The 24,656-nt window shown below is 37.6% G+C and overlaps 1 protein-coding gene across 1 annotated transcript in view; it reads right to left on the bottom strand.

Moving 5' to 3' along the window:
- Positions 1 to 292: 292 nt before the first annotated feature.
- The window catches only part of TDRD12 (tudor domain containing 12), a gene marked incomplete at both ends in the record, with an annotated part of 41,500 nt that continues 17,136 nt past the window's right edge, over positions 293 to 24,656 (bottom strand). Inside the window, 17 exons of the mRNA XM_082005645.1 lie at positions 293 to 378; positions 730 to 796; positions 890 to 1,040; positions 1,121 to 1,234; positions 2,728 to 2,782; positions 3,862 to 3,983; positions 8,079 to 8,248; positions 9,901 to 9,993; positions 10,539 to 10,749; positions 11,063 to 11,250; positions 13,283 to 13,382; positions 14,136 to 14,365; positions 14,454 to 14,587; positions 15,468 to 15,585; positions 20,943 to 21,071; positions 22,020 to 22,211; positions 24,132 to 24,259. Of these exons, the coding sequence (XP_081861771.1) occupies positions 293 to 378; positions 730 to 796; positions 890 to 1,040; positions 1,121 to 1,234; positions 2,728 to 2,782; positions 3,862 to 3,983; positions 8,079 to 8,248; positions 9,901 to 9,993; positions 10,539 to 10,749; positions 11,063 to 11,250; positions 13,283 to 13,382; positions 14,136 to 14,365; positions 14,454 to 14,587; positions 15,468 to 15,585; positions 20,943 to 21,071; positions 22,020 to 22,211; positions 24,132 to 24,259 (2,288 nt within the window). The remainder of the gene's footprint in view (positions 379 to 729; positions 797 to 889; positions 1,041 to 1,120; positions 1,235 to 2,727; positions 2,783 to 3,861; positions 3,984 to 8,078; positions 8,249 to 9,900; positions 9,994 to 10,538; positions 10,750 to 11,062; positions 11,251 to 13,282; positions 13,383 to 14,135; positions 14,366 to 14,453; positions 14,588 to 15,467; positions 15,586 to 20,942; positions 21,072 to 22,019; positions 22,212 to 24,131; positions 24,260 to 24,656) is intronic.

Genomic DNA, 24,656 nt, shown 5'->3' with positions numbered 1-24,656 from the left:
ATCTTTATATTTTCCTGTTTGGACAGCACACATACATATGTGCACATCATCATTGAAGCCAACAATCTTAAACTGAAGGCACCTGAAAACATAGATAATGTTCTTCTATGGAGTATTTCTTCAGCTTCTCGGAGCCCGAAAGGTAAGGAGTTTGTTCACTATTTTCCTCCTAAAACTAAGGACAGTTCTGCAACTTATATGTTTAGTTTTACCAATTTTAGTGGAGGTACTTGTGCAAGAGACACTATTTTGAAGCATAATTCTTATCAGAGGGAAAAGATCTGTCTCCAAATTACTCATCGCTTTCTGTTCCACTGTCTTCTGAGGAGTCAACCAATTCTTCGGTTACTGCAGCAGTGCAATACAGTTTTTTAGTACCTAGAAGTAATTAACAAAGTGTAGTATTTATAAAGCAAGAAAAAAATAAGAGCTTCAGAACAAATTTGTAGTAGTGTTCAAACAAAACCAACCCCCTGCCCCCCGCACTTCAGACTATAAACTAGACCAAACCACTAAACTACTTCAAACTGCTTTTTGCCTGTGCTAAGAAAAATACCCTGCTACCTATAGTTTGCTATTAGAGGTCCTCTCATCTGTTTTCAGGGAATTTAGGCAAGTCAGCTAGGTGTCACATATCTGAAATGAATGATTATTTCAGATAAAGCCTACAGAAAAATGAGAATGCTAATCACTTTATGCATTATCAGCACCGACTCGTTCATTCCTTACCAACTGGAAAAGGGCTTTTATCTTCAAAATCTTCCCAGTGTTCAAAATCAAAAGACACGTGAGGATTCTGTTGACAAAAACATTGTTTGAAATACCTGCACTAATGCACAGTGAATATGTTCAGAACATTCAATAATTCTCAAATTAACTTCCATTTCACCTTGTTCTTCAGTAATTTGGACCATGCTCCTTTTTTCTCTTTCCTGAGAACAATAATAGCCTCTTTATCCTTAATCACACATGTAGACTTTTCTGCGAGTATATATTGATGCAGCTCCATGTCAGCCAAATAAAGTTTGTCTCCTTTAGCACTACATTATAAAAAATGTAATGAAGTTAAATGCAAGCAGACAGTCAAACATTTTATTATACTTAAATTTCTTAAACCTACCTGAAAACCACCTTCTCTTTAGAGAACTCCCATTTACAGTCTGCTACACTTGGTATTTTTACCTTCACTGTAACAGTCTCTTCATTTTGAAACCACTTTATTTCTGGATAAAAGCTAAAATAATGAAAGTTTAATTGGATTTTTTCCAAAATAGAAAACAACTGAGTTGTAGACAAGCTGTGTCACATACAGCCAGAATTTTCCCATTAGGTTACAACAAACCAGCTGAGTTTCAGCATCTGTAGGTGTACTCAGCCATAATAATTTGACACTGAACAACAGTGTCAGGAAAGCACCATGGTAGGATGACAGCTAAGCTTGCTACAAAAGCACTGCAATCTCAGTCTTTGGAGGAGTACATCTGAACTAGTACTAGTTCAAGTGGGGAGACACACTCCATTTACTTTGATACCCAAAGGAATCAAACTTACTGCCTCATTTAAGGATGCTATCATTATTTAATCTTGAAATGACAAAGGGAAGTAGTAAGACCAACCTCTGAAAGACAAAGTAAACTTTTCAACTGACCATAGACACAAATACACATTTCTCATCAAGAATTTCAACTGCTTATTCTACAGCTGTTATGCCTCAAACTTCCCCCAAATGCTGAAAGGTTTTAACCAGTGAAAGACAAATCCTATTAGCAGACTGCAATATCCATTCATTCAGGTTACTTCCATTACCATATCCTCAGTCATATCCCAACCCTCATTAATTTAACTCCTAAGCCATACCTCAACGTGTATTACATAACGGAGACGATCTTAAACTGTGCAAGCCAAGCTGCAGAAGGAGATATATGTGGATTTAATCACCCTACCAAGAACTTTTCCAACATGCTAAAATACGAAATACTTCTGGTACTTGCACAAGAAGAAGTCAGTCACCCATAACTGGCATTAATAGGTAGAATTAAAAAAGAATAAGCTGCCAAAGGGATGCACTAGCTAGTCACAAAGTGTGTAAGAAATTGAAAAACTTCTCAGGATCCACTATCTGCTGACTTCGCCCACAAACCACACCTAAGATGTCCCTCAGCATACTTGTAATCAAAAACCGAGCATTCATTTCTACTGCATGCTTCTCCAATTATTTATAATAAGGTTTGTTTTTTTTTTTTTTTAAGAACAGAATTGCATTAAGGGGAGAGACACAAAACTGATTAATCTCATTAAGTACCAATACGCAGGAGACAGAAGGGTAGGAGTTACAATTTAGACCTCAAATAGGACAGTCTTTGGCTAAATAATCCAGACAACCGCAACTTATACCCACGGACTGAGCTGAAAGAGTGTTTTCATTCACTTCTGAGTATTACGGTGCCTAATCAGATTATGCAATTTCAACAGATAATGTTAGCTTCCAGGAGTAAGCAAAAGATCAATTTTAATTACTTAAAGGATTCACAAGATGATGTGTGTATATAGATATATATTTAACAGCAACAGTAATCTCTCAAGATCAACACTGATGTAACAGAATACTTCTACCTGTACGATACCTATTTACTCACAAAACAGATAATCTCAGTAAGGATGACTGTCCTGTTTGGCAATTCACATTAAAAAGTAAGCATAGGAACAAATCACTCTGAGTTTTTATACCATTTACTCTGATGCAGGGTAGAGTCTTCTGCTTCCTTAGTTTGAGCTACACCATCTAAAAAATAAGAAATACAGAAAGATATTTTATACTCGTCTATACTATAGAAACCAGATACTTCCAAAATACCCCAGTGCCATCATAAGAATAACTTGCTAGCAATCAAATTACTACTGCAAGTCTGTATTTGGGTTCTTCCTATTTGGAAAGATTTTGTAAATTTAATAATTCAACTGAAAATTTAAACTAAAAAGATCATTATAGTGGGCATAAGAAAATTAGAAAAACACCACCAAAAATGCAGAGTTTTCCAGGTCAAGTAAAGATTTTTCCAGTTTCCAGGCATTATTTATTTGAAACCTGAAACATGGCGTTTCAGAAATTGACTAAGAGTTTCAGGGATGAAACAACTAATATTGATGTTACCATCACAGCCTGAAGCATGGCATTACAGTCACTCTACTTCACCAGGGAAAAAAGCCTTCTATAAGCACTCCAGTATCTTATTTGATTTTTGTCTGCTGCAACTTTTTACATCACTCAGCTTTCATTGCTCCAAACTCAGGTGCCAACTGCTGCCAGATCATCCTCCGTCCCCCGTCTACAACTGACAAACCATGTGCTTTTAAGCCTCTACTGACTGAATTCTTCAGCATTAGGTATAAAAAAAAAAAAAGCACACCATTTTCTACCACCCTGAATCTCAGGAAAAAACAAAACACCCTCACAGAAAAAGAACAGAAGCATCATACAGAGGATGATCTGGAGATCGTCACATTTCAACAGATTTCAGCTTCCTTAAAACCTATGGCCTTTGACAGCAAAATACTCATCCTCTCTACAGGAGAGACTTCCTGCTCACACATTCCATTCAGAGCTAAACAATTCTGAGTCTCTCAAGGACAGACTATTTCCCAAATAGTAATACAGTTAGTTAATATGGCTTACTCTCACAGCATCTCCTGGCTGCTAACTATAAGGTATTTGTGGCTTATTGTAAGCATTAGCTATATGGTGCTATTCTGTATACTCAGTGAAGTCTACATTTGGTAAAATGACTTTCAGGTTGACATTTAAGCACCTAATGTTTTAATTTAAAAAAAAAAAATTGAAATTTTAATTATGAAAAGGTTTACCACATGGATAATTCCCAGAAGTAATTTCAGAAGAATTACAGTTTTCAGTAGAGTTTTCTTGTATTGACATATTCTGTGGATTGTATGTGTTCTCTGGACCAGCTGTATCCTCCTTTATGCTTCTGAACACAGAAACAGGCATTTTTAAAATAAAGGACTTAAATGTGTTTAGTATTTAAAGGATACCTAATCATAGTTGGAAATACTTCTGAAGTTAACTTTTTCATTCTAATATACAGAAATACAATAAAATGCACTTCTAGCAAACCGTAAATTTCACCACAGGGTTGCTGAACTTCAGTAACTCAGTAACAAGCATTTATACAGCAATCCAAGTTAGGAGAACATTTAAAATTCTGATGTTACCAGCATTTCCTTTGAATCTTTAAAAAAAAAAAAAAATCTATTGGCCTTACTGTGTGTGACAGACCTAAATAGGAAAATTATTGCCTTTCACAAAGAATTCCAGTAGGTTTGAGGGCTTTTGGGTCATATTTCATTCTAATTTCAAAGTAGTAAAAACTTCAGAATATTCAGAGACCTCTAGCTTTCCAGCTGTAGAGCTAGGGACTTCGCTAGCTTAAGAGTTAGTAAACAGTGCAACAGAGTCCATCTACTTGACAGCTCAGAGACAGGCACCACAACCCTCTGTTCTGCACAGCCTCGGAAGTCTCCATCAAAACATTACTGAGAACACCACAGCGCTGCATAATTTTTGAGACACTGAGTCATCTGTCCAAATGAAAAAATACTTTCTTCCATAGTGGCGTAAGAGGACTGAAACCAGTCTAGTAAGACATCACCTAATGTTTCAATCTGCATAAATAAATACTAACTTTTTTAAATTAATCCATACTGAAGACTTAGTATTAGATACCTGTGCAGCCACTTGTATTCAGAACTGATATAGCTTACCTTAATTACTCTGGAGATGAATTAGTAAGATTAAAATTACATTTATCTTAAATGAGGAATGCCTTTAACCACTTCCACCCTTAAAAAAGGCTTAGCAGCTTCTCCAAATAAACAAATCTTTGAGGCTAGGTAAAATATAGCACAGCAAATTCAACTTACGGTATTTTTAGAAACTATTTCTGAGTTATATACTTGAAGGAATCAAACACTTTTTTAAAAAAAAAAAGTCAAGTGTCCTATGATTTACTGAATAGCTTTGGAAAGCCAAAGTCTGAGAGAACCTAGTCTTACCTTAAAGCAACCAAAGTTCTATAGAAATGTTTAATTATTCACACACCACACAGAAACCCTAAAAACAGCCACCAAGTACCGAGATGCCTCACAAACTGAAGGAGGACTTGAAAGGTAGGGGGCTTAAAACTGGGCAAATAGAGCATGAAGTTAGACAAAAGCTTTGTACACGAAGCCTGCAATGAAGCACCCAAAATCAACACAAGCAACATGTAACTGCATATTCTGCAACAAGGAGAAGATATTTCTGCAAGAAAACCAACTTTTCAACCTAGGCCTAGTACCTCTCCAACTGTGGAAACACTTGCAGTGAAGGACAGCCTGTGTTTCTCAAACACCATTAATGAGGAGTGCCTGGAGTACTTGCCAAGTCTTCATGGGATAATATCCAAAGACCATGTAAAAAGACTGAAGGATCTAGTGCTTTGAGTGTGCATCTATTGAACAGTCAACAAGGTAGTAAATTAGAGAGCTGCCTATGCATTAGAAGTGGGTCAAAACCTCCTCCATTATCATCAAAAAGGTTTGTAAAGAAGGCCCAGAGACAGAGTGGCTTTATTCATAACTGAGGGATTATTCCCATAGCAAGGATACTGCTTATATCCAGGGTCCATGTCATCTTGGAGATGATGTGAGCCATTGTCTTTCCAGGACAAAAATGTTTGTTAAGGCAATTAAGACTGAACTTGATCTTGCTGACAAGTGCTGCTTACACAACATGCAAAATTCTGGCTATGCCAAGCTTGCCTGAAAGGCTGTCCACCTTACGTATGCTAAGGTCCACTGGTTTAGAAGACTTAGTATCTGTGGGAGGAGTGGAACACAACTTTCATTCTGGTCAGAGAAATAATATTATTGCCCTGCACATGACAAACTGCAGGCATTTAATTAACTGAAGAATCTTGTTGGCTTTTGAACTAAAGAGGGAAACTGATGAAGAAACACAAAAAGACCAGCACTCCGTAGCTAGGATGTAAAATTTAAGTGACTGGCTAAGACAAAAGAACAGAAAACATACCCGCTATACTGAGTGCTGCTTGATGCACTAGTAGGAGGTGGTTTGGGCTGCTGATGTCAGGCAGGAGTTCTGCAATATAGGCAATTCACCAAGTAGTTCAGAGAAAAATGACTGTTTTCAAAATAGCATGGAAAGTATCCTTTATCTTTGTGTTACTTTATGAAATATTTTACTGGGCAGAAGCATTCTTTGATGTAATTATCACGACCAGAGAAAAACAGGATGATATAACCATTATGGGTACCTGTTAAGTAATGAGCCATACTCATAGCCATGAAGAACAATAAGAGGCTACCACATCACACATACAAATCCTAGCCAAAAAACAGAGTAATACAGAATGCTTATTGAACTAGCACAGATTAAGGAGAGGCAAAGTGATCTGCCACGTACTAAGAAGTATAAATTTATTTTATAGGACTTATAAAATTTTCTTTTAAAATGTAAATCTGCAATGAAGCATCCAAAATCTGCATAACCTATATGTAAGTATGCATATTACACAATAGGGAGAAGATATTCCTGCAAAAAACACAAATGAGGTTACTCAGTCAACTTCACCTTCCAAGAGTTGTTTGAGTCCCCTTTATTTAACTTGTACCTTACTAAAAAAGACTGCAGTCAGTTCTGCATGTTTTAACAGTAGCATCAGGTTTGTGGAATCTGCAGGAAGTAACACAAGCAGTTGCATTACAGATATCCAAGATGAAACTGTTGCACACAGCGCCATGATGAAGTTGTCTGGTCTCTGGCATTACGTGTTCTGTGGGCATTAGGAGATTACCAACCTTCCTGTTCAGTAACAGCATGAAAGAGAAGATAAATTCAAAAAGGTTGTGTTTGAGGCAGCAAAAACCTCAGAGCCTGAGGAGTCCTCTGTAAGAAATAAAACCTGAAAAAAGGACTTCCAAGCATCAGTGCAAACACTGTTCTCAAATACTGATTTTTAAGGTTGAACAAAATACGGGAAAATCCAAATCCTTTGGTTATGATTGAACTCTGGTACAGTTCTAAACAGAAATGCAGGAACTTCAATCTAGGATGGAAATGGACCATGGAGGGGGTTAGGCTTCATCTTGTTGACTGGCCAAGTCACAGAAACAGCAGCCTTATTAACTTGCTCAGCCCAGAGACAACACATACAATGCCCTTGCTAGTATTCCAGGAACCTTGTTTGTTTATGAAGCAATATTTACTCTCTGACAGAAAATATTTGAAATTTCTCTCTTCCTTATAAATATTGAAAAAACCCAACTTGGTTTGTCAGATAAAAGCATTTAAACTATATTTTCAATGATGACTCTCCAAACTGAAGAATAAGTAGCTAAAGAAACTCCTGAACAAGGTGCCACACAGAGGCCAGAACAACAAAGCTACGGATGTCTTGCTCATAAGCATTTTAAATCAAGGGTCGTAGAATCTGGCACTGACCACAGGGAGATGTGCACTTCCACCATGTACAGTATTTACTCAGTTCTAAAAGTTTAAAAGGCAAGGAGAAAAAGTACAGCACTGTTATTGCAAAAACCACCGTGTAGCCTCACTCATTAAGTGTATGGCCCTAATACTTTCAAAGTAAACTGTTTAAATTTTACAGCTTGAACCCTGCAGTTATACATACAAAACACCAACAATATGCTCTACTGTACTGACTGGTACTATGTACTGACTGGTAAGCATTCAAAAAAGCCACTCATCATAATAAATGATAACAGAATTTGAATTCAGGCTCTATGTTTTTGTGATAAACTTGTCTGTCTATCTGCATCAAACACTAGTTTAACATTTTCTAGAATTGATATTTTTCTTTCCATGATGGTTATGCATCTGAAGAATAGAGGAAAGCAGACATATCACAAACACTATTGTCTCTGTGTTTACATGAAAAAAATCACATTCAGTAGTATCAATCATAAAAATATCCAGTTAGAATTAAATACCAGAATTTTTTTTGCTAGTGAAGTATATGCTGAAAAAATTTGTAAACACTTACAAAAGCTCCAAGCTCTTTGCATGATTTAATACTTTCATGTGTCCACACAACTTCTGAAGTCGCGTTATATGTTCTGGATTGTCAGTTCCCAGACCCGTAGACAAAATCTCAGATCGAACGTTGTATTCATTGACAGACATCTTCAAATCTGAAAGCCTGGTAACCTGGACCTTGAATTACAAAACATACTAAATGGAAACCATTGTTCATAAATGGTCTCTCTCCAACTCTAAGCTGTTCTTTAAATAAAACTTTAAACATACCCCCATTTAATTATACCTGTAAGCAATTAGCTTTCTCTGATTTTCAAACAGGAGCCTACCCATATTTAATTGTGTTCAAAGTATCACCATCTTTTTCATTGTGATAATGGCTCAAGTAACCAGTAGCTAGCCCCATCTAACAAAACCAAGATGGCAATGAAGTGAACAATCCTAGCCCTGATTACACAAATTACAGCCAAAATACACACCACATAGAATAACTTCTAGAACCAAGTAACAATAAAACTGCTGGGGGGCACAGTAAGAAAAACCCTAAACAAAACCAAAAGCACAGACATTGCAGAAAGGTTGAGATAGGCCATATGGGAAAGGAAGCTACTAAAGAGAATTACTTCCAGATCATTTTCCTCATTCCACTTTATTTTTCAGCTGACTGAACGGTCAGATGGAAAACATAGCATGATACATTCCTAAGCACAGGAATAAATTACTGTACTCTTTGGCAGGGCCAAGCAGCCACAAGAGACACATCATGATCCTGAGATACAGGGAGGGCCTTCTGATGAATTTGTCTGGATCATAACAAAAACATCCCTCAACTTTTGAGCTACCTTTGATAACAATTCTTCACAGAACTCCTTGCTCATAAACTGAAGTTATTTCTTAACACACATCACAAAAATGCAACTAGCTTATTCATTCCATTAGTGAAGGCTTAAAAGGCACATGATTTTTTTTTTTTGTCCTTTGATATAACTGTCAAAATAGGCTCCTGCCTTTCAAAAAAACCCCACCTCCTCTCAAGTAAAACACAGCCCTAAGGCAATCTCCTACCTGCAAAGTTTTGAGAGAACAGGAGAATACTCAGAGGAAACAACATTGCATGGATGACACACTAATTTTTTCCTAGCTATCACCTTCCAGTCAGCACTACCAACAGCAATACTTGGTCCAGGCCAGTACTGCCTTTCCTACGGGCCAGGGAACAGAGAGGAACAATACAAACATGGCACTGACCATAACATTTTAGTTTCGGGAAAGCCTAAAAAGTCAACTCAGAGAGAACCAGTAATTAAAGCAATTTCATTGCATGTCTGAGATTACCCAATGAGAAGATGTAAAAAATAAAATAAAATTAAATTAAAAGAAATTAATATCCAAAAGGTCAGAATCATAGTCTTTATATCCAATTGATGGTTACAGGTCCTCTTTTGAATGTTGGCAGAAGGAAATTCAGTTTATGAAGGAAAACTCACAACACTATGCATTAACGCTAAGTCAAATTGTAAAAAAAATAATCCAGTAACAAGAACACCCACTCTCCTATTCTGATCAAGAAAACTAAGGAAGTAGCTTACAAGCATTTTTAATTTGCAGAAAATTTTAGAATAAAACTAACCCTAACCTAGTGCAAGAACAATAAAAGACAAAGACTTAGAAATATAAACAGAATAAATTAAGTCTAGTATAAGAGGTCTTAGATATCAACAAACAATCTTGGAGGATCAAAGTTTCATTCTTTCAGAGGAATGTGTGACGAACTACAGAATCAGTACTTCCAAAATATACTTTTGTTGTTGCTACAATTCTATACCTACCATTGGGTCAAGCCAAGCTGTATTTCCCAAAGTATGTACTACCTTTGCTTCATGTAGTTTTCCTTTAATTTTGTGATGAATGTAATGAGTTACCTAGGAAAAACAAGCTTTCACTGCACTTGAGATGTATACCAACATAATTCCACAGTTCTTTTAATTCTAATGACTGAGCTTAACAATGAAGAGGGTACTCAATAAATAAAAACAGTTTTGAGTAAACTGGTGAAATACTTCATCTTTACTGTAGGTTAAAATAGTATTAGCCTTTAAGGAAGGAGCTTCCTTAACAGAAGAATATTCAAACACAGGTCAATTCAGAGAGGCTACCCTTCCTCTGTTACTCCCCACAGAATCAAAAGCAGCAATAACCTGTTCTAGAAGCAGACATTTAAATCATAGATAAGAAAATCCCATAAGTTTCACTTTACTATCCCGTAGGAAAACAAACAAGAAAAACTGACAACTTAGGCTCTGGCCCAAGAGCAGATATTATTGGTAACACTAATAAGCAATGAAATTTGTTAACTGAATTTTTGTTAACTGAATTTGCAGTTCATAACTCTCTTCTTGTATAAAATAGCACACAGAGAAATTAAAGAACATAAAGGAAATCCCATTAAAAACCTGATAAATATTACCTTTGGGTTCCATTCAATTTCATTATCAATGGGTTTCACTCTACAAACTACAAATTCCACAGCCTGAGGTGGCAGACACTGAAACCTTGTGGGTAAGTGAAGAAGCTGATAGCTCTGAACTTGACTTGTTCTGCCTTCATCTATATATTTAATTACAACGCTAAAGAACAAATTTTCCTCTTCTTTTGGGGAAATCTCTACCACTTGAACCCTTCAAACAGTAGGAAAAGAAACAGAATTATTCATACAATCAGTTGTAAAAATTCTTTTAATATACTCTTTTTCAAAAAAATGGTATTTTCATAGCAAAATATCTAACTGTGTGTGTGTGGGTAGTCATTTGGCTTTCCATTTGGTAACTTAAAGTGTGACAGCTTTTTAAAGAATGATTGAATGATTTGAACAGCAGTGATTTTTTACTGGTTTGGGGGGTGTGTTCATTTTTTTAATTAAACAGTGAAAGTTCTAAACTACTCTGTATACAAAAAGTCCACATGAATAATTTAAAAAAACAACATTTTTACCTGTGAAAAAGTGTTTTCTCACATAATCCATAAAACGCTAGCTTCTCCACGTTTTTAACAGAAATTTTATTACTAGGTTTCTTAAAATACTCATTAATTTCTTCAGCAAGAATTGTATATTGGTCCTTTTGTTTATCTACTATTCGTCCAAAGTAGTTTGTTGCATTTACAATGTGGAGAGGAAGTATCTGAAAGCATAAAATACATTAAAAAAAGGAGGACTGGAGGATTTCTTAAATAAATGCAATGTAAGTGTTCATATTCGAGATCACCTACCTCTTTCCAGCCCAGAGTGGTGAGAGAGATGCTGCTGCATACACACATTTCAGAAGATTGAGTTATTATTCATAATATGTTTAATAATACTAACTGCCCATAGTCCCGTTAACAGTGGACAGAAATTTATAGAGCAACAACTGTTAGGCTTCAGTTGGTGGTATTCCACTTAAATGAACACCAGTGAACTATACTATTACCTGCCAAGCTACTAACCACTACGGCATTCCACACCATTCAAGCTTAATTCTAAGTGTTCTCCAACCTTACAGGGAGTTTTAGAAGAACTGACTGGGAAAACATGGCCTTCACTCTTTTTGCACTAAAAGTACTTAAATGAAACACTATGAATATACTACTATCAACACCAATGCATAAAATGCTGGGTGCATTCTGTCTAAAGGGTCATGCCAGGCAGAAGTCCGAGGTACAGCTGGGTATATGAGGCCAGACAGGATAGTATGGAGACCAGAAAGGTAATTTCCACTTAATAGAAATCCTAAAAAAGCACAATGAGACTGGAGGTTCTTAAAGGAAGGAAACATTATACTGCGTTCCAAACAAAAAAGAAAGTGAATACTTATCAAAACGATAACTAATTTGTAAGACAGACACCCAGGCTCTGCAGTCAGCAGCAGGAGAAGTAGATGAGGAAATGGAAGAGGCCACAACTGCTGTCTTGAGGGCACCACAGGCAAGTGCAAGTTTCTAACAGGAGTGTCACTAAATCTTGTCCACTAAATCCAGAAAAATCTATCCGGCACTAAGACCAGATGCATGCAGGTTGTCAAAGGGTTTCAACTCATACCTACCAAAAAAAGCGTATTTATTAGGCAGAGGTGGAGTGACACCAAAGAATATTCCCAGTTCTCTATATTTTCTGTTCTCACTATGTATGACTTTTGGAAATGGATGACACCTATTAACTGCATGACCTGAAGGTACCTGAATTCTGCAAAAGACAGGACAGGAAGAAGGCGGAAGCAGCTCATCCAAATTGAAGGCATCCAGCACTTCTTAGACGCAAGTTCTAATTTTGGAAGGAAACACTCATGTCTATAAACTTGCCCTTAGCAATCATCATCTGACAAGGAGACAAGAGAGAGACTGTACAATACTGCTGTACAGGCAGACACTACAGCATAGATGGGACTGAAAAGCCAGGTGAAGGGAGCTGGAGATACAAACTGTTACCGGGATGTGAAGAATCACCATAGCAAAGGCAACCCAATAACCATGAAGGTTTCCCAACTGTGAAACTATTGAAGAAAGTCCAATTAGAACAGCAGTCTATATCAAAATGGTTTTTAAAAAGCATTGACATGTTAGTAAGAAATAACCATTTCATCTAGAAGATAAGGGAGGAGCTGTATCCCATTTTCTGTGGATACTGCAAATGAAAACACTAGTGTCAAATGACAAGGCCAGAATATGCTCATTTTTCAGCAAGTTTGCATGAATATGTCAGCTTAGAAAAAACCCCTCACTTCCAACAAAACATGTATCATCTCCCACTTCAGTTTCTCTTCATTCCAAAGGATTGTGTTTCCTCTACAATAAGTATAATTGAAGTTTATAGGAACTTCAACCTTTGTTAACTTTGGTGTATTTATATACATCGTCCCAATTTATAGAGGGAAGGAATAAACAGAACATAAGACCTTGGCCCATAGAACGGGAATCTTCAATGCAGAAGAAATCCTGGGGCAAACTCAGAATGACCTGCAAAACAATTTCAATTCAGGCTAAGGATTAAGGGGAAATCTGGCACACTTACTTATGCAAGGGAGAGATGAAAAAAAGCTAAAAACCAACAAATATCCACAAGATACAGTATACATACTACAGTAATATTAATGTAATATACAAAAGGTAACATGCTAAGTAGCTATTTAAGACCTGTCGTCTTGGTACCCAAACCCAAGATAAATAATAACAACTTACTGTCACACATCCAGGTGTTCGTATAATTTTATCTGGTATATTCTGGGGCACATCTATTTGTAAATTAATTTGATGACGATCTGGACACGCTGTTCTATTCCTACGTATTAAGAAAACGTTTTTAGAAAAGAGCCCTTTGTTTTCAGTTGTAAACTACTTTGATGTGACTTACAACAGCTTTAAACACTAAAATTTCGTCAGCCCTCAATATTCAATTTCTGACTCAAATAGCACTAATGACTCTAGGGGTTAGACAGAAATAACCAAAAAGCTCTCGGTGGAAAAGTTTGTACAATAAAACAAAAAACAGCAGAAAACTGGTTTCAGAGTAAAACAAATACCAACATCAATTTTTTTTTTTTTTTACCTTCAACAACAGTTATTTATACTACCAGTCATACTTGAGAACACTTAGCTTCCTCCTTCAAGCACTACTTACAATCCAGTTACACATAGTTCAGAGAAGTCATCATCTACTTACCCACTTCTGGAGGAAAAAGGAGATAATAGGGAAGAGCGTAAAGCACACACCTCATGCAATTATGGTTAGAATACTAATCAATCAATACTAAACAATGGCTTAAAGTTCCTTCAAGTAGCTCTAGGCAGGAGTTATAATGAATTATGCTACTATGTCAGATTACGTATTATTGGTCTCTGTTAACAACGTTAATATTGTTGTTTTCATAAAGTACCTACGAAGAGCGAAATGGATGCAACAGTGAACAAAAAGTCATGATCAAAACCTGGTTTGAATAAAAGTATCCAACAGGAAAATTCATCAAGGACGCAGCAGTCATCATTCAGGGTATAAAATGCCTTCCTGTGTCAAGAATATTTGGTACTTCCTTACTTGCAAATCCCAAATGCTTTAAGGTAGGCACACAGTGGCCTTGAAAATTTCTTATCTTCTTCAGCTTCTAGAGGCTTGGCAGTAAAATCATGCAGCTCTGGTGGAATTTCAGCTTCTGCACGCTGCAGATAACGCAGGATCCAAAGCGCATGGCATACACTGTTTTCTGTTAGCAGAATGACTGACCTTGCCTTTGTATATTCCTGATATTCCTGATCTACAGAAGAATCCTAAAAAAAAAATTAATTTTAAAAGCTCTTAGGTATCCAGCACTTAATAATCAAATGTAATATTAACCTGTTAAAGATTTACTCAAACCTTTATCACGTTACAGAAGTTGTCAGACATGCTGTATAGACGCTGACCAAAGATTCTTGGAGAAGGAAAACCAAAGTGTATCACGCAAGTTGCATCTGTAATTCCCAAAGACTGCATGCAGTCATCTGTTAAAACTAAGCACATGTTTTACACGCATGTAAGTTAACTGTAATACTTCAAGCATGTGAAGTATGACATCACATTAGCAATAGCTGTTTCCTTCTACCCTTCCACTGACTTAAGAATTAAGAAAAAGGTCTCTTCTCAATACGCTTACATAAGGCATTACATTTCTTCAGTCAATACACTTCATAAGCATGTGGCAGAAAGAGCATTTCATTTTCATTTCTAATAATCTAGCATAATTCTATATCTCATATCATTATCATGGAATAAACAGAATTGCCCACAGCCAAGTACTCCACAAGAGAAAGACAGAAAACACTTGAAGTAATGCAGGAATGCTAACAACTTTGTATGAACCTATAAAGCAGATACAATTAAGTCAATCTTCTTGCTTTTGATGTACAAAATGGAAAAAATTAAGTTTGAAACTGGGTAAGAGTCTTTGCTACTGCAGATAACTTGAAAATAAAATTCTACTAGAACATATAGGAAGCGATTATCATAAGTCTTTTGAGTTTCTAAACTATTTCAAACTGAAAATACCCTCTGTAGTAGGAGACAATTGTGAAACAATAGAAATTCTCTGAAAGTACTAGTAGTTCTTTTAACTAATGCATCAAAAAAAAAAAAAATCCTTTAAGTTTTCTGTACTAAGGAAGGTTTTCCCTTGCAAAAGTTAACCCTGGGACCCAGGAACAACAACAACAAAAAAAAGGGCAGGGGGAGAAAAAAAGACTAACTGTAGCACTAGTAAGTAGAGATAACTAGGAAGAATTCATAGGGAACTGACCTTGTAGAAGTGATGAGATAACCTAGTGTAAGTATTTAGTGTAGAACATGAGTCACCATAAAGACATAATCACAACAAGACAAAAAGAAAATACTCACCTAACACAACGTGAGTGCCAGAACTATACTTTTTTGTCCACTGCTCTAAAATATACTTCAAATTAAACTCACTCTCTTTATGTATTTTCAAGGAACATATTGAGTTGCTCTTCAGTGCCTGGAAGACAAAGTAAAAAGTAATATGTTCTTCCAATAAAGCAATAACTGTACTAATAAACAGTATATCTTATTAGTATCTAGCATATCCTAGGTACTGTAAAGGGCACCAAGGGAAAGAGTTAATGAAATTTAGGTTGCTTATATAAAAAAAGAAAATTGAGATTATGGAGATTAAGTTTATTAGTTTCCTATATAAAAAGAAAAGTAATAAAACTCAGGTTCCTATGGATTAATAAATTAAACAGATGTTTAGAAAGTACAAATTCCATTTGAAGCTTTGCCCATCATTAAGGTGTCCTCTTATTCTAAGTGGATTCTATCATCTAACATGCAGGCTCATGTTTCAGTCTCTCAGAAAAATCACTAAAACCCCCTAACTAATTACCTACACCTAACTTGTGTCAATGTAGTATTCTCAAAAGGCTTTATGTGTATGACAAGTTCAAGGTTCACAAATTAATCACTACAAAAACCTTGGTTATTTGGTAAACTGGCACATCTAATGAACTAAGTTAACACTTAAAATATTTTTCTAGACCATTTAAGATATTTGAAGTTGGTGTACACAACGATTACTACAAAAAGCTTCAATACTTCTTTAGCATCAACAAACACTCATTTGTATGGTGGTGAGGTTGGTTTTGGTATGCTTGAAGAAATTAACCCTCAAGTATTCAAGGAAAAGCTGTTAGAAAGTCACGAGAGAAAACCAGATTTGCTTCCATTAACAATAGTCAAAACCTAAATGTTTCAGATACACTAACATTACATAAGAATTCTTGTCCTGTCCATGACAGTCCTTTTTGTCACCCGGTGTGGGGCTTGATAGGTTCAGGTAATGACAAATCTGACTAGAGCATGTTAGAACAAATTTGTTATAAGCATTTATTATATTAGTTTGATAGTCGTTGCTCACAATGTCGATTTATTTGCTCTCAAAGTTGTGCTTATTCTGAGTTACGCTATGTAACACCTTACATCTAGCACATATTCCTTGTTGTGCTGTTTATCATCTCTGAGAGCTGTGTCAAGGTTATCATTGTGCTGAATGTACCTTGTAACAGCTAATCTGGTATTTGTACTCAACATTGCCATCATGGTTGTACTTTGGGAGCCATCATCTCAAACAAAATGATTACATTTCCTACCTTTTCTCCTCAGGAGAGCAAATTTACAGGGGAGACACCTTCCCTCACCCTCCCCTTCTCCTCCAGACTAGTTACAATAGCTCTTGAAAATTTTGAATATGTTTGCAATGTTCAAACCAGCACGTTCCTGTTGCTCCTACTCCTGAACGTGTTTCAGGTCTTGTTTAAAAGTTAAACAATTTAAAAATACCACCCCATCTGCAGGCACACTGCAGCCACTCCTGCCAACGGGCACCACAGAGAACCAACCCATGCCGATAAACAAGAAGAAATGAACACTAAAGTCAGCTCGTTTAGTAAAGGATGATGAAGGGCCATCACAAGAACAGGAGGAGGATACAGAACCAGAGATAACTACCCAACTCCTACCCCCGAGTGAGCTGCGAGATACGTGAAAAGACTTCAGCCACCATCCAGGCAAGCACATGGTCACCTGGCTGCTCCGATGCTGGGATAACAGGGCCAGCAGCCTGGAATTAGAGGTTAGGGAAGCCAAGCAGCTGGGATTCCTGTCTAGGGAAGGAGGCATTAACATGACGATTGCAAAAAAGACACAAGCCCTCAGCTTCTGAAGGTGACTCCTGTCTGGCATGAAGGAAGACTATCCCTTCAAGGTAGATGTTATATGTCACCCAGGCAAATGGACCACCATGGAGAGAGGTATCCAGTATCTGAGGAATCAGCTGCAGTGGATGTGATTTATAATGACCCAGAAAACACAGAACCAAATGGAAGTCCAGCGCACACAACCCATATGGCTGAAGTTTGTATGGAGCGCATCACCACTGTATGCCAACTCACTGGTAGTAACGTCCTGGAAAGATGAAGAGGGACCAACAGTGGATGAATTGGCTGGACAACTCCAGCAATGTGAAGAAAATCTCTCCTCTTCCTTATGGGCCTGTGTCTTGGCTGTGGAAAAACTATACAAAAGTCTCATGGATAGTGGAGACTAACAGTAGACTATCATGGCCTGAAGTTGTAGAAACTGCTGAAGTAGAAGGTGAATTGAGCCAATTTGCCAAAGTGAAGGCTATCCAGCTAGCTTTAGACATTGCTGACCAAGAGAACTGGACGGTGCTCTGTCTCTGTACTGACTCATGGATGGTGGCAAATGCTCTGTGGGAGTGGTTTCAGCAAGGGAAGCAAAGTGATTGGCACTGTATAGGCAAACCTATCTGGGCTGTTGTGTTATGGCAAGCTATTGCTGCCTCTCTAAAGAATCTGGTTGTGAAAGTATGCCATGTAGATGCCCATGTACCCAAGAGTTGAGTCACTGAAGAACAGCAAAACAACCACAGGTGGGATCAGGCTGCTAAGACTGAAGTGGCTCGGTGGATCTGGACTGGCAACATGAGAGTGAATTATTTATAGCTTCGAAGGCCCATGACACCTCAGGCCATCAAGGAAGAGATGCAACACACAGATGCGCTCGTGATCAATGGGTGGACTGGATCATGAGCACTATTGCAAAGGTTATCCATGAATGTGAAATAAGTACTGCAATTAAACAAGCCAAGCAGTTAAAGCCTCTTTAGTATGGAGAATTATGGTTGAAATATAAATATGGGGAGGCCTGGCAGATTGATTACATCATACTCCCACAAAACTGCCAAAGCAAGTGCCATGTGCTCACAATGGTGGAAGCAGCCACCGGATGGCTGGAAACATATCCTGTGCCCCATGCCACCGCTTGAGATAATATCCTGGCCCTTGAAAAGCAAGTCTTATAGTGACAGGGCACCCCAGAAAGCATCGAGCCAGATAATGGGACTCATTTCCAAAACAACCTCATAGACACCTCGGTCAAAAAGCATGGCACTGAGTGGGTGTATCACATGCACCAGCCTCTGGGAAAATCAAACGATAAAATGGACTGTTAAAGATTACACTGAGAGCGATGGGTGGTGGGACATTCAACATTGGGATACACATTTAGCAAAGGCCTCCTGGTTAGTAAACATTAGCGGATCTGTCAATTGAGCTGGCCCTGCCCAGTCGTAACTTTCACATACTGTAGAAGAGGATAAGTTTCCCATAGTGCACACAAAGAATATGTAGGGAAGACAGTCTGCGTTATTCCTGCGTCAGGCAGAGGCAAGTCCATCCACAGGATTGTTTTTGCTCAAGGACCAAGGTGGGTGATGCAGAGGGTTGGAGAAGTCCTATGTGTGTACCTCAAGGGGATTTGATTTTGGGTGAAAATGGCCAATAATTTGAACTGTATGATATTAATTGCTATATAATACTGTTATGTCAACATTTCTGTAGTTGCTGTATGCCGTATCAAAGATATTACAGTAAGGATCACCCAATTAATGAAGAATGAGCTTTCATGAAACCAAGCAAAGTGCAACAGTTAATGGAACCAGAATTGGCTTCAGCATGTAACAATCCAACACCACACACCATCTCTCCCGCCCTGAGGGCTGTTATAACAGATAGAGCCTAAACCCATGGACTAAATGAACTCAAAGGACATTTTAGGGGGACGGGCCATAGACTAAGGGAATGTCATCGGTGTGTATATAGATATCAAGACAGGAAAAATGGTGGCAATTAATTGGAATGTATTAGGAAGTGTACAACCTGGGCATGATATAGATGGTACAGAATAAGGGGTGGATACTGTCCTTGTTTTGGCTGGGGTAAAGTTAATTTTCTTCCTAGTAGCTGGTATAGTGCTGTGTTTTGGATTTAGTATGAAAATGATGTTGATAGCAACAACTAAAACATAAATGCTACTTAACACACTGATACTAAGCCAAGGACTTGTCAACTTCCCATGCTCAGCCAGTGAGGAGGTGCACAAGAAGCTGGGAGGGAGCATAGCCAGGACAGCTGACCCAAACCAGCCAAAGGGATATTCCATACCATATAATGTCATGCTCATACAAACTGGAGGGGAGCTGGTCAAGAGGTGGTGATTGCAGCTCAGGAACTGGCTGAGCATCAGTCAGCAGGTAGTGAGAAATTATATTGTGCATCACTTATTTTGTATATTCTATTATCATCATCTCCTCTTCCCTTGCTGTCCTATTAAACGGTCTTTATCTCAACCTGTGAGTTTTACCTTCCCCCCCCTCGATTCTCCTCCCCATCCCACCAGGGTGGTGGGGAGGAGTAAGCAAGTGGCTGTGTCACGCTTAGTTGCCAGCTGGGATTAAACCACAACAATCCTTTAAATATCAAAGGATCTATTCCAGCCTTTGGAAGGGATACATTCCCATGTTTCAGGACTGACATCTCTCTTCCTATGACATCTGAGCAGTCCAGCTACGTATCCTTTTGCTATCCCATCCTTGAAGCTATCGCTAAAGGTTTTAATTCTAACATTCTCTTAGCTTGTCTCTTTTAGCAATATCATCCCCACCATCCCCATCACCCTTTCCAGGCTTAAGACTGCTTCCCATCCCTTACTTCGCAGTCAGATCAGATTGCACTCCTCCTACTTCGCACTGTTGGAGGACCAGCAAAGAGACAATGAAAGTACAGAAGAGATTTTTCTATTGTTATAGTTGTGTATTTATTGGTGTAATATCTGAAGAAGGAACTATTGCAGGAAAATTCCTTCTTAGTCTCTACCTCTGAAATGCTGAGTATACAATCCCAAAGGTGGGAAACTGGAGCATGTTCTTTTGCAGATGTTATCTTTGAAGCAGTTTTATGCCAGTTTAAGAAAATATCTATTAAGCATGCTATCTTCCCCCCCGTACCCAATGACTTGAAGCTTAACTAAATCCTAGTAGACTTTCATAGGATGACAGAAACTGTTTGTTTCAAATCAAAGAAACAGCCTTCTACAATTTCAACTACCCCAGAGTAGAAAGCAACAGAATAGAACTTCTTAACACAGTGGCTTAAGTTCCGCCCCCCCATACCACTCCTGGAAACAGTACAAAATAAAGTTTAAAAAACCTGACAGAACTTTCACTGGAAAAAAGTCAGTTTGATTCAACTCGAAGTTCAAACCTGAGAGACAAGACATAGTTAAGAATTTAGTAATGAATGCATTCTATGTCAGACATTCCTGTCAGCTAGGCTTTCTTCTAGTTGGCAGAAGGGCGGGGTTGGGGCTGTTTTTAGCAGAAATAATTAACTTCCAAATTCACACTCCTCTCATTCTCAGAAGCCAAGGTATTTTAGTTTGTTATACCTTAACAATTAGAAAAAGCACTTATGTAAGTAAATTTAAGTACTTTCTTACCTTATGAACCATTTCTGCTTCATTTACTGAGCTAGTGAATACCAGCACTTTCTGAAGATTACTGTGGGTAAACTCCAGTGTTTTGAGTAACACAGCAGTTCTCTCACTGTTCGGGCAAGGTCGCACAACCTAGAAGTAGATACAAAAAACAGAGGGCTATATGTATTTTACTATATAATTCTTCCTTTTAATAAGCTCTAAGCATTGTTATATAATACCAAAGCGAACCAAATAAATGGCAGCTCCAGTAAGTGGCAGGTCTTCTGTTAAAACTTACAGAAGATTCTCTTAGAAGGTATGCATTTAGGACAGCTTCCAGAAGTATCATTAAAATCTATCACAGAATTGAAATCCCATATTAAGATTTTTCATTTCTTCAAGTGATTTATCAATCTTTAAGTTTGGCATTTTCAAGTACCTATTAAAAAAGCTTCACACTCCAAAAGCATACTGAACCACCTGAAATACTCTTAACTAAAGCATCAAAACACTGACATTTTCAGTCCTGCCAAACCATTAGACTTCTCACAAAAAATTCCATTTTTTCAGTTTGACGTCATGCTCAGAATGTCTAGTTTTAGACACTTCCCAACATTCTCTATCGCCAAATTATTACATTTTGAGACACAAAAGAATTCAGACCATATTTACAATATTTTGTATTACTAAGAGCTATACCAGACTGACTGGAAATTAAACGAGAAGTCACCTAAGAACATGTACTAACTTTCTGGAAATTGCAGAAACATTCTGATGAAATTCTGATCAAACACTATACCATTTGCAAACACTTTACATAAAATTCAGATTCATTTGCACTAACAATGAAATGCTTGAAGGAGTATCTTAACCTCAGTCCTACAAAGCAAGGTAAAAGACCTTCAGCTCATTCAGCGATTAACTTGCACAGGTCTTCTAAGAGTCACCTCAGTTCATACATGGGAGGTGCACCTGGATAGTCTAAGTTAGGACTGCAGCACCACCCACATAAACAGCAGCCACATGTACTGACCTTGATCAGCACAAACAGCAAAGTATCTTAGTAAACAAATAGTGACATCATACCCAAATTTTTACCTGTTGCACATTTCCATAGATGGAAGCTTCTTCCATAGCTGTTATCACAATGTAAGGATCATTCATGAACTCCTTTATCAAGTGTGCTATATGTTTATTCCAGTGAGTTCCAACAGCAATAATCTGATGTGGTGAATACTCCCACTCTTCAGTAATCATGGCTTTCTTGTAACAATCTAATATAGTAAAAACCTATAAACAAAAAAAGAAGTTTTTTCTTCTACCCTCTTATCCTATTCCAACAGGAGTGAAAAGCATGCTGTTTCAGGACACTTTTTTCCAGTCACAAAAACACCATCACAGCAAAACACAAATTTCACATCCCAAAATGAAGCATTTGGTTTGTGCATTTTTATTTTATTTGAAGGACTTCAGAAGCAAGAAGAAAATGACAGGACAGTATGAAGGAACAGCAAGTGCACGCACACAGGATGCTTCCCAGACAAGATGGAAATCTCAGGAAAAGGATCTGTTTCAATCTGAAAAACACTAAGCCTAGGCAAAAGCAGGTCCAATAAGTCAGAGGCAGTCAGCAAAAACTACGAGGCAAACAGAAGATAAGCCCAACCTGCCAATAGAGTAGTTTGGAAAAAAAAAAGGAAGGGGGGGGGGGGGGGGGCGCGTGTGCACCATAAAATAATTTATTAAAAAATAAAAACCTAGTGATTTTCAGACAGAATGAATACATCCTGATGACATCACCTCACATAAGTGATGCATAAGTGACAAGCAATCAGCTGTGGAACATCAGGATTTCTGGCAAATCCTATACTAAGAGGTATTCTAGGGCTCTGGCACAATTCTAAGGGATCCCTCTCAACCTGGCACTAACCTTACCCATAGCAGCAATATTTTTAACAATGTAACATTTCTGTAACATAATGCTTTAGAAGAGCTACAATAGTCCGAACATCATCAAACAATCACTTCCATCTGAAAGAGCATCTCTTCTTTTTTTCTCCCCCCAAGACTGACACTTCTGAGACACTTCAGAAGATCCTACAAAACCGGCAGATACATGCACAGTATTTTACAAACTACCTTTCCCACAACCTTCATACGGTATACCTGCACTCCATCTCAAGAAATACAGGAACACAACAGAAAGAACAGCCTGAACAGAAAGAAGTAATGTCCCACTGGATAAGGATCACATTTCATCTAATTCATGACTTGAAATTTGCTGCTACAAAGGCACATTTAACAGCTTCACATATAGCAAATTGGGCAATGTATCTCGATTAAGAAGTTTCTCTAGCTTTTCCACAGTTAGAAAGACGGTCCTTCAGTCTTCTCACCAAATTTTAAACAAGTAATATTAGTAAGTTAATGGTTTTAGAAAAAAAATCAATGACAGTGAAAAAAGCTTTTTTTGCATACTGATGATGTAATATGCTGGAATACTAACAGAAAGCCTCTGTCCTATGAAGCCTCAAAGCAGCAATTAAAAAAATACAGAATTTCCTCAAACTTGAGTTTTAAGTCAACATGTAAAAACTGATACTATACATCCTTGTAAACATGGAACTTAATGCTGTTCCTCTGCCAAGATTCTTTGACTTGCAATCAGCCTCTCCTTTTGCCTGCACTATCGTTAGTGCCTCAGGAAAGTTTTAATGATTACTTCCAAGACTGTTTGATCATTCACTTCTGCCTTTCATTCTAGAGACTGAGACGCTTATCAATAAAGACAGTTCTTGAAATGAAGCTGTTCAAATAGCTCTGGTAACAGGGAAAAGGAAGTTCCTTACAGACAGATGATGCAAGTCTTTAAAGTAGATTAAAGACCCCTACACTGAACCTATTGCTATGAAGTTATAAAAAAAGCAAGTCCTTGGAAAACCATTCACAGCAAAGTCAGACACCACAACAGAGCAGCAGCATAGAACAGGAAAATACAGAGCTCGCTCATAAAAAAAATTTAACGGATTACAACTCTGCTTTTCCAGTGTTTCATTCTGCCCGAAGTATACAGATGTGATTTTTTTAATTCCGTTTTTGTCTCAACTTTACCACAGGGATTCAGGAAGGTTGTCTTTTTCAGTATGTGCCACTGTTTAAGACACATGCAACAACTGTGCATTTTACCAACTGAACACTTAAGCCGTTTACCTGTTCAGTAGCATCAGACAGCAGTACTTCAATCTCATCAAGAACAAGATGACAAAGTCTACAAAACAATAAGGTATGATGTTCAAAGAGTCTCAGGAGACTATATGGTGTAGTCACAATTACTTCACCTAGAAGTAGGAAGAAAAGACTTCACATTAACTTACAACTTGAAAGAACACTAAGAAGACACCAGAGGACATGGTAGATTTATTAAAAAGGCCACATTTGCATTTCAGATGCATCATCTTGAAGTTGGGGGGGCTTTTTTGGTTGGGTTTGGTGGGGTTTTTTTTGTTGGTGTTGTTTTGTTGGTTTTGGTTTGGGGTTTGGTTGTTTGGGGTTTTTGTTTGTTTGTTTGTTTTCATTTTTTTAACTAGAGAACACTGAATTCCATTTTCTGACTTCTGGTCAACAGTCATTTTTTAGTTTGTTGGTATTTTCCACCTATGCATGTCTTCAAGACCCAAGTGGGTAAAACTATGAGTTTTTGAAACAGTGAAAGGTCTGAATATTAACAAGGTTACA

Source organism: Phaethon aethereus, assembly GCF_964289735.1.
Source record: "Phaethon aethereus genome assembly, chromosome: 13".
Lineage (NCBI taxonomy): Eukaryota > Metazoa > Chordata > Aves > Phaethontiformes > Phaethontidae > Phaethon > Phaethon aethereus.
The sequence above is the reverse complement of the archived record's forward strand: the minus strand, read 5'-3'. Positions and strand labels throughout refer to the sequence as shown.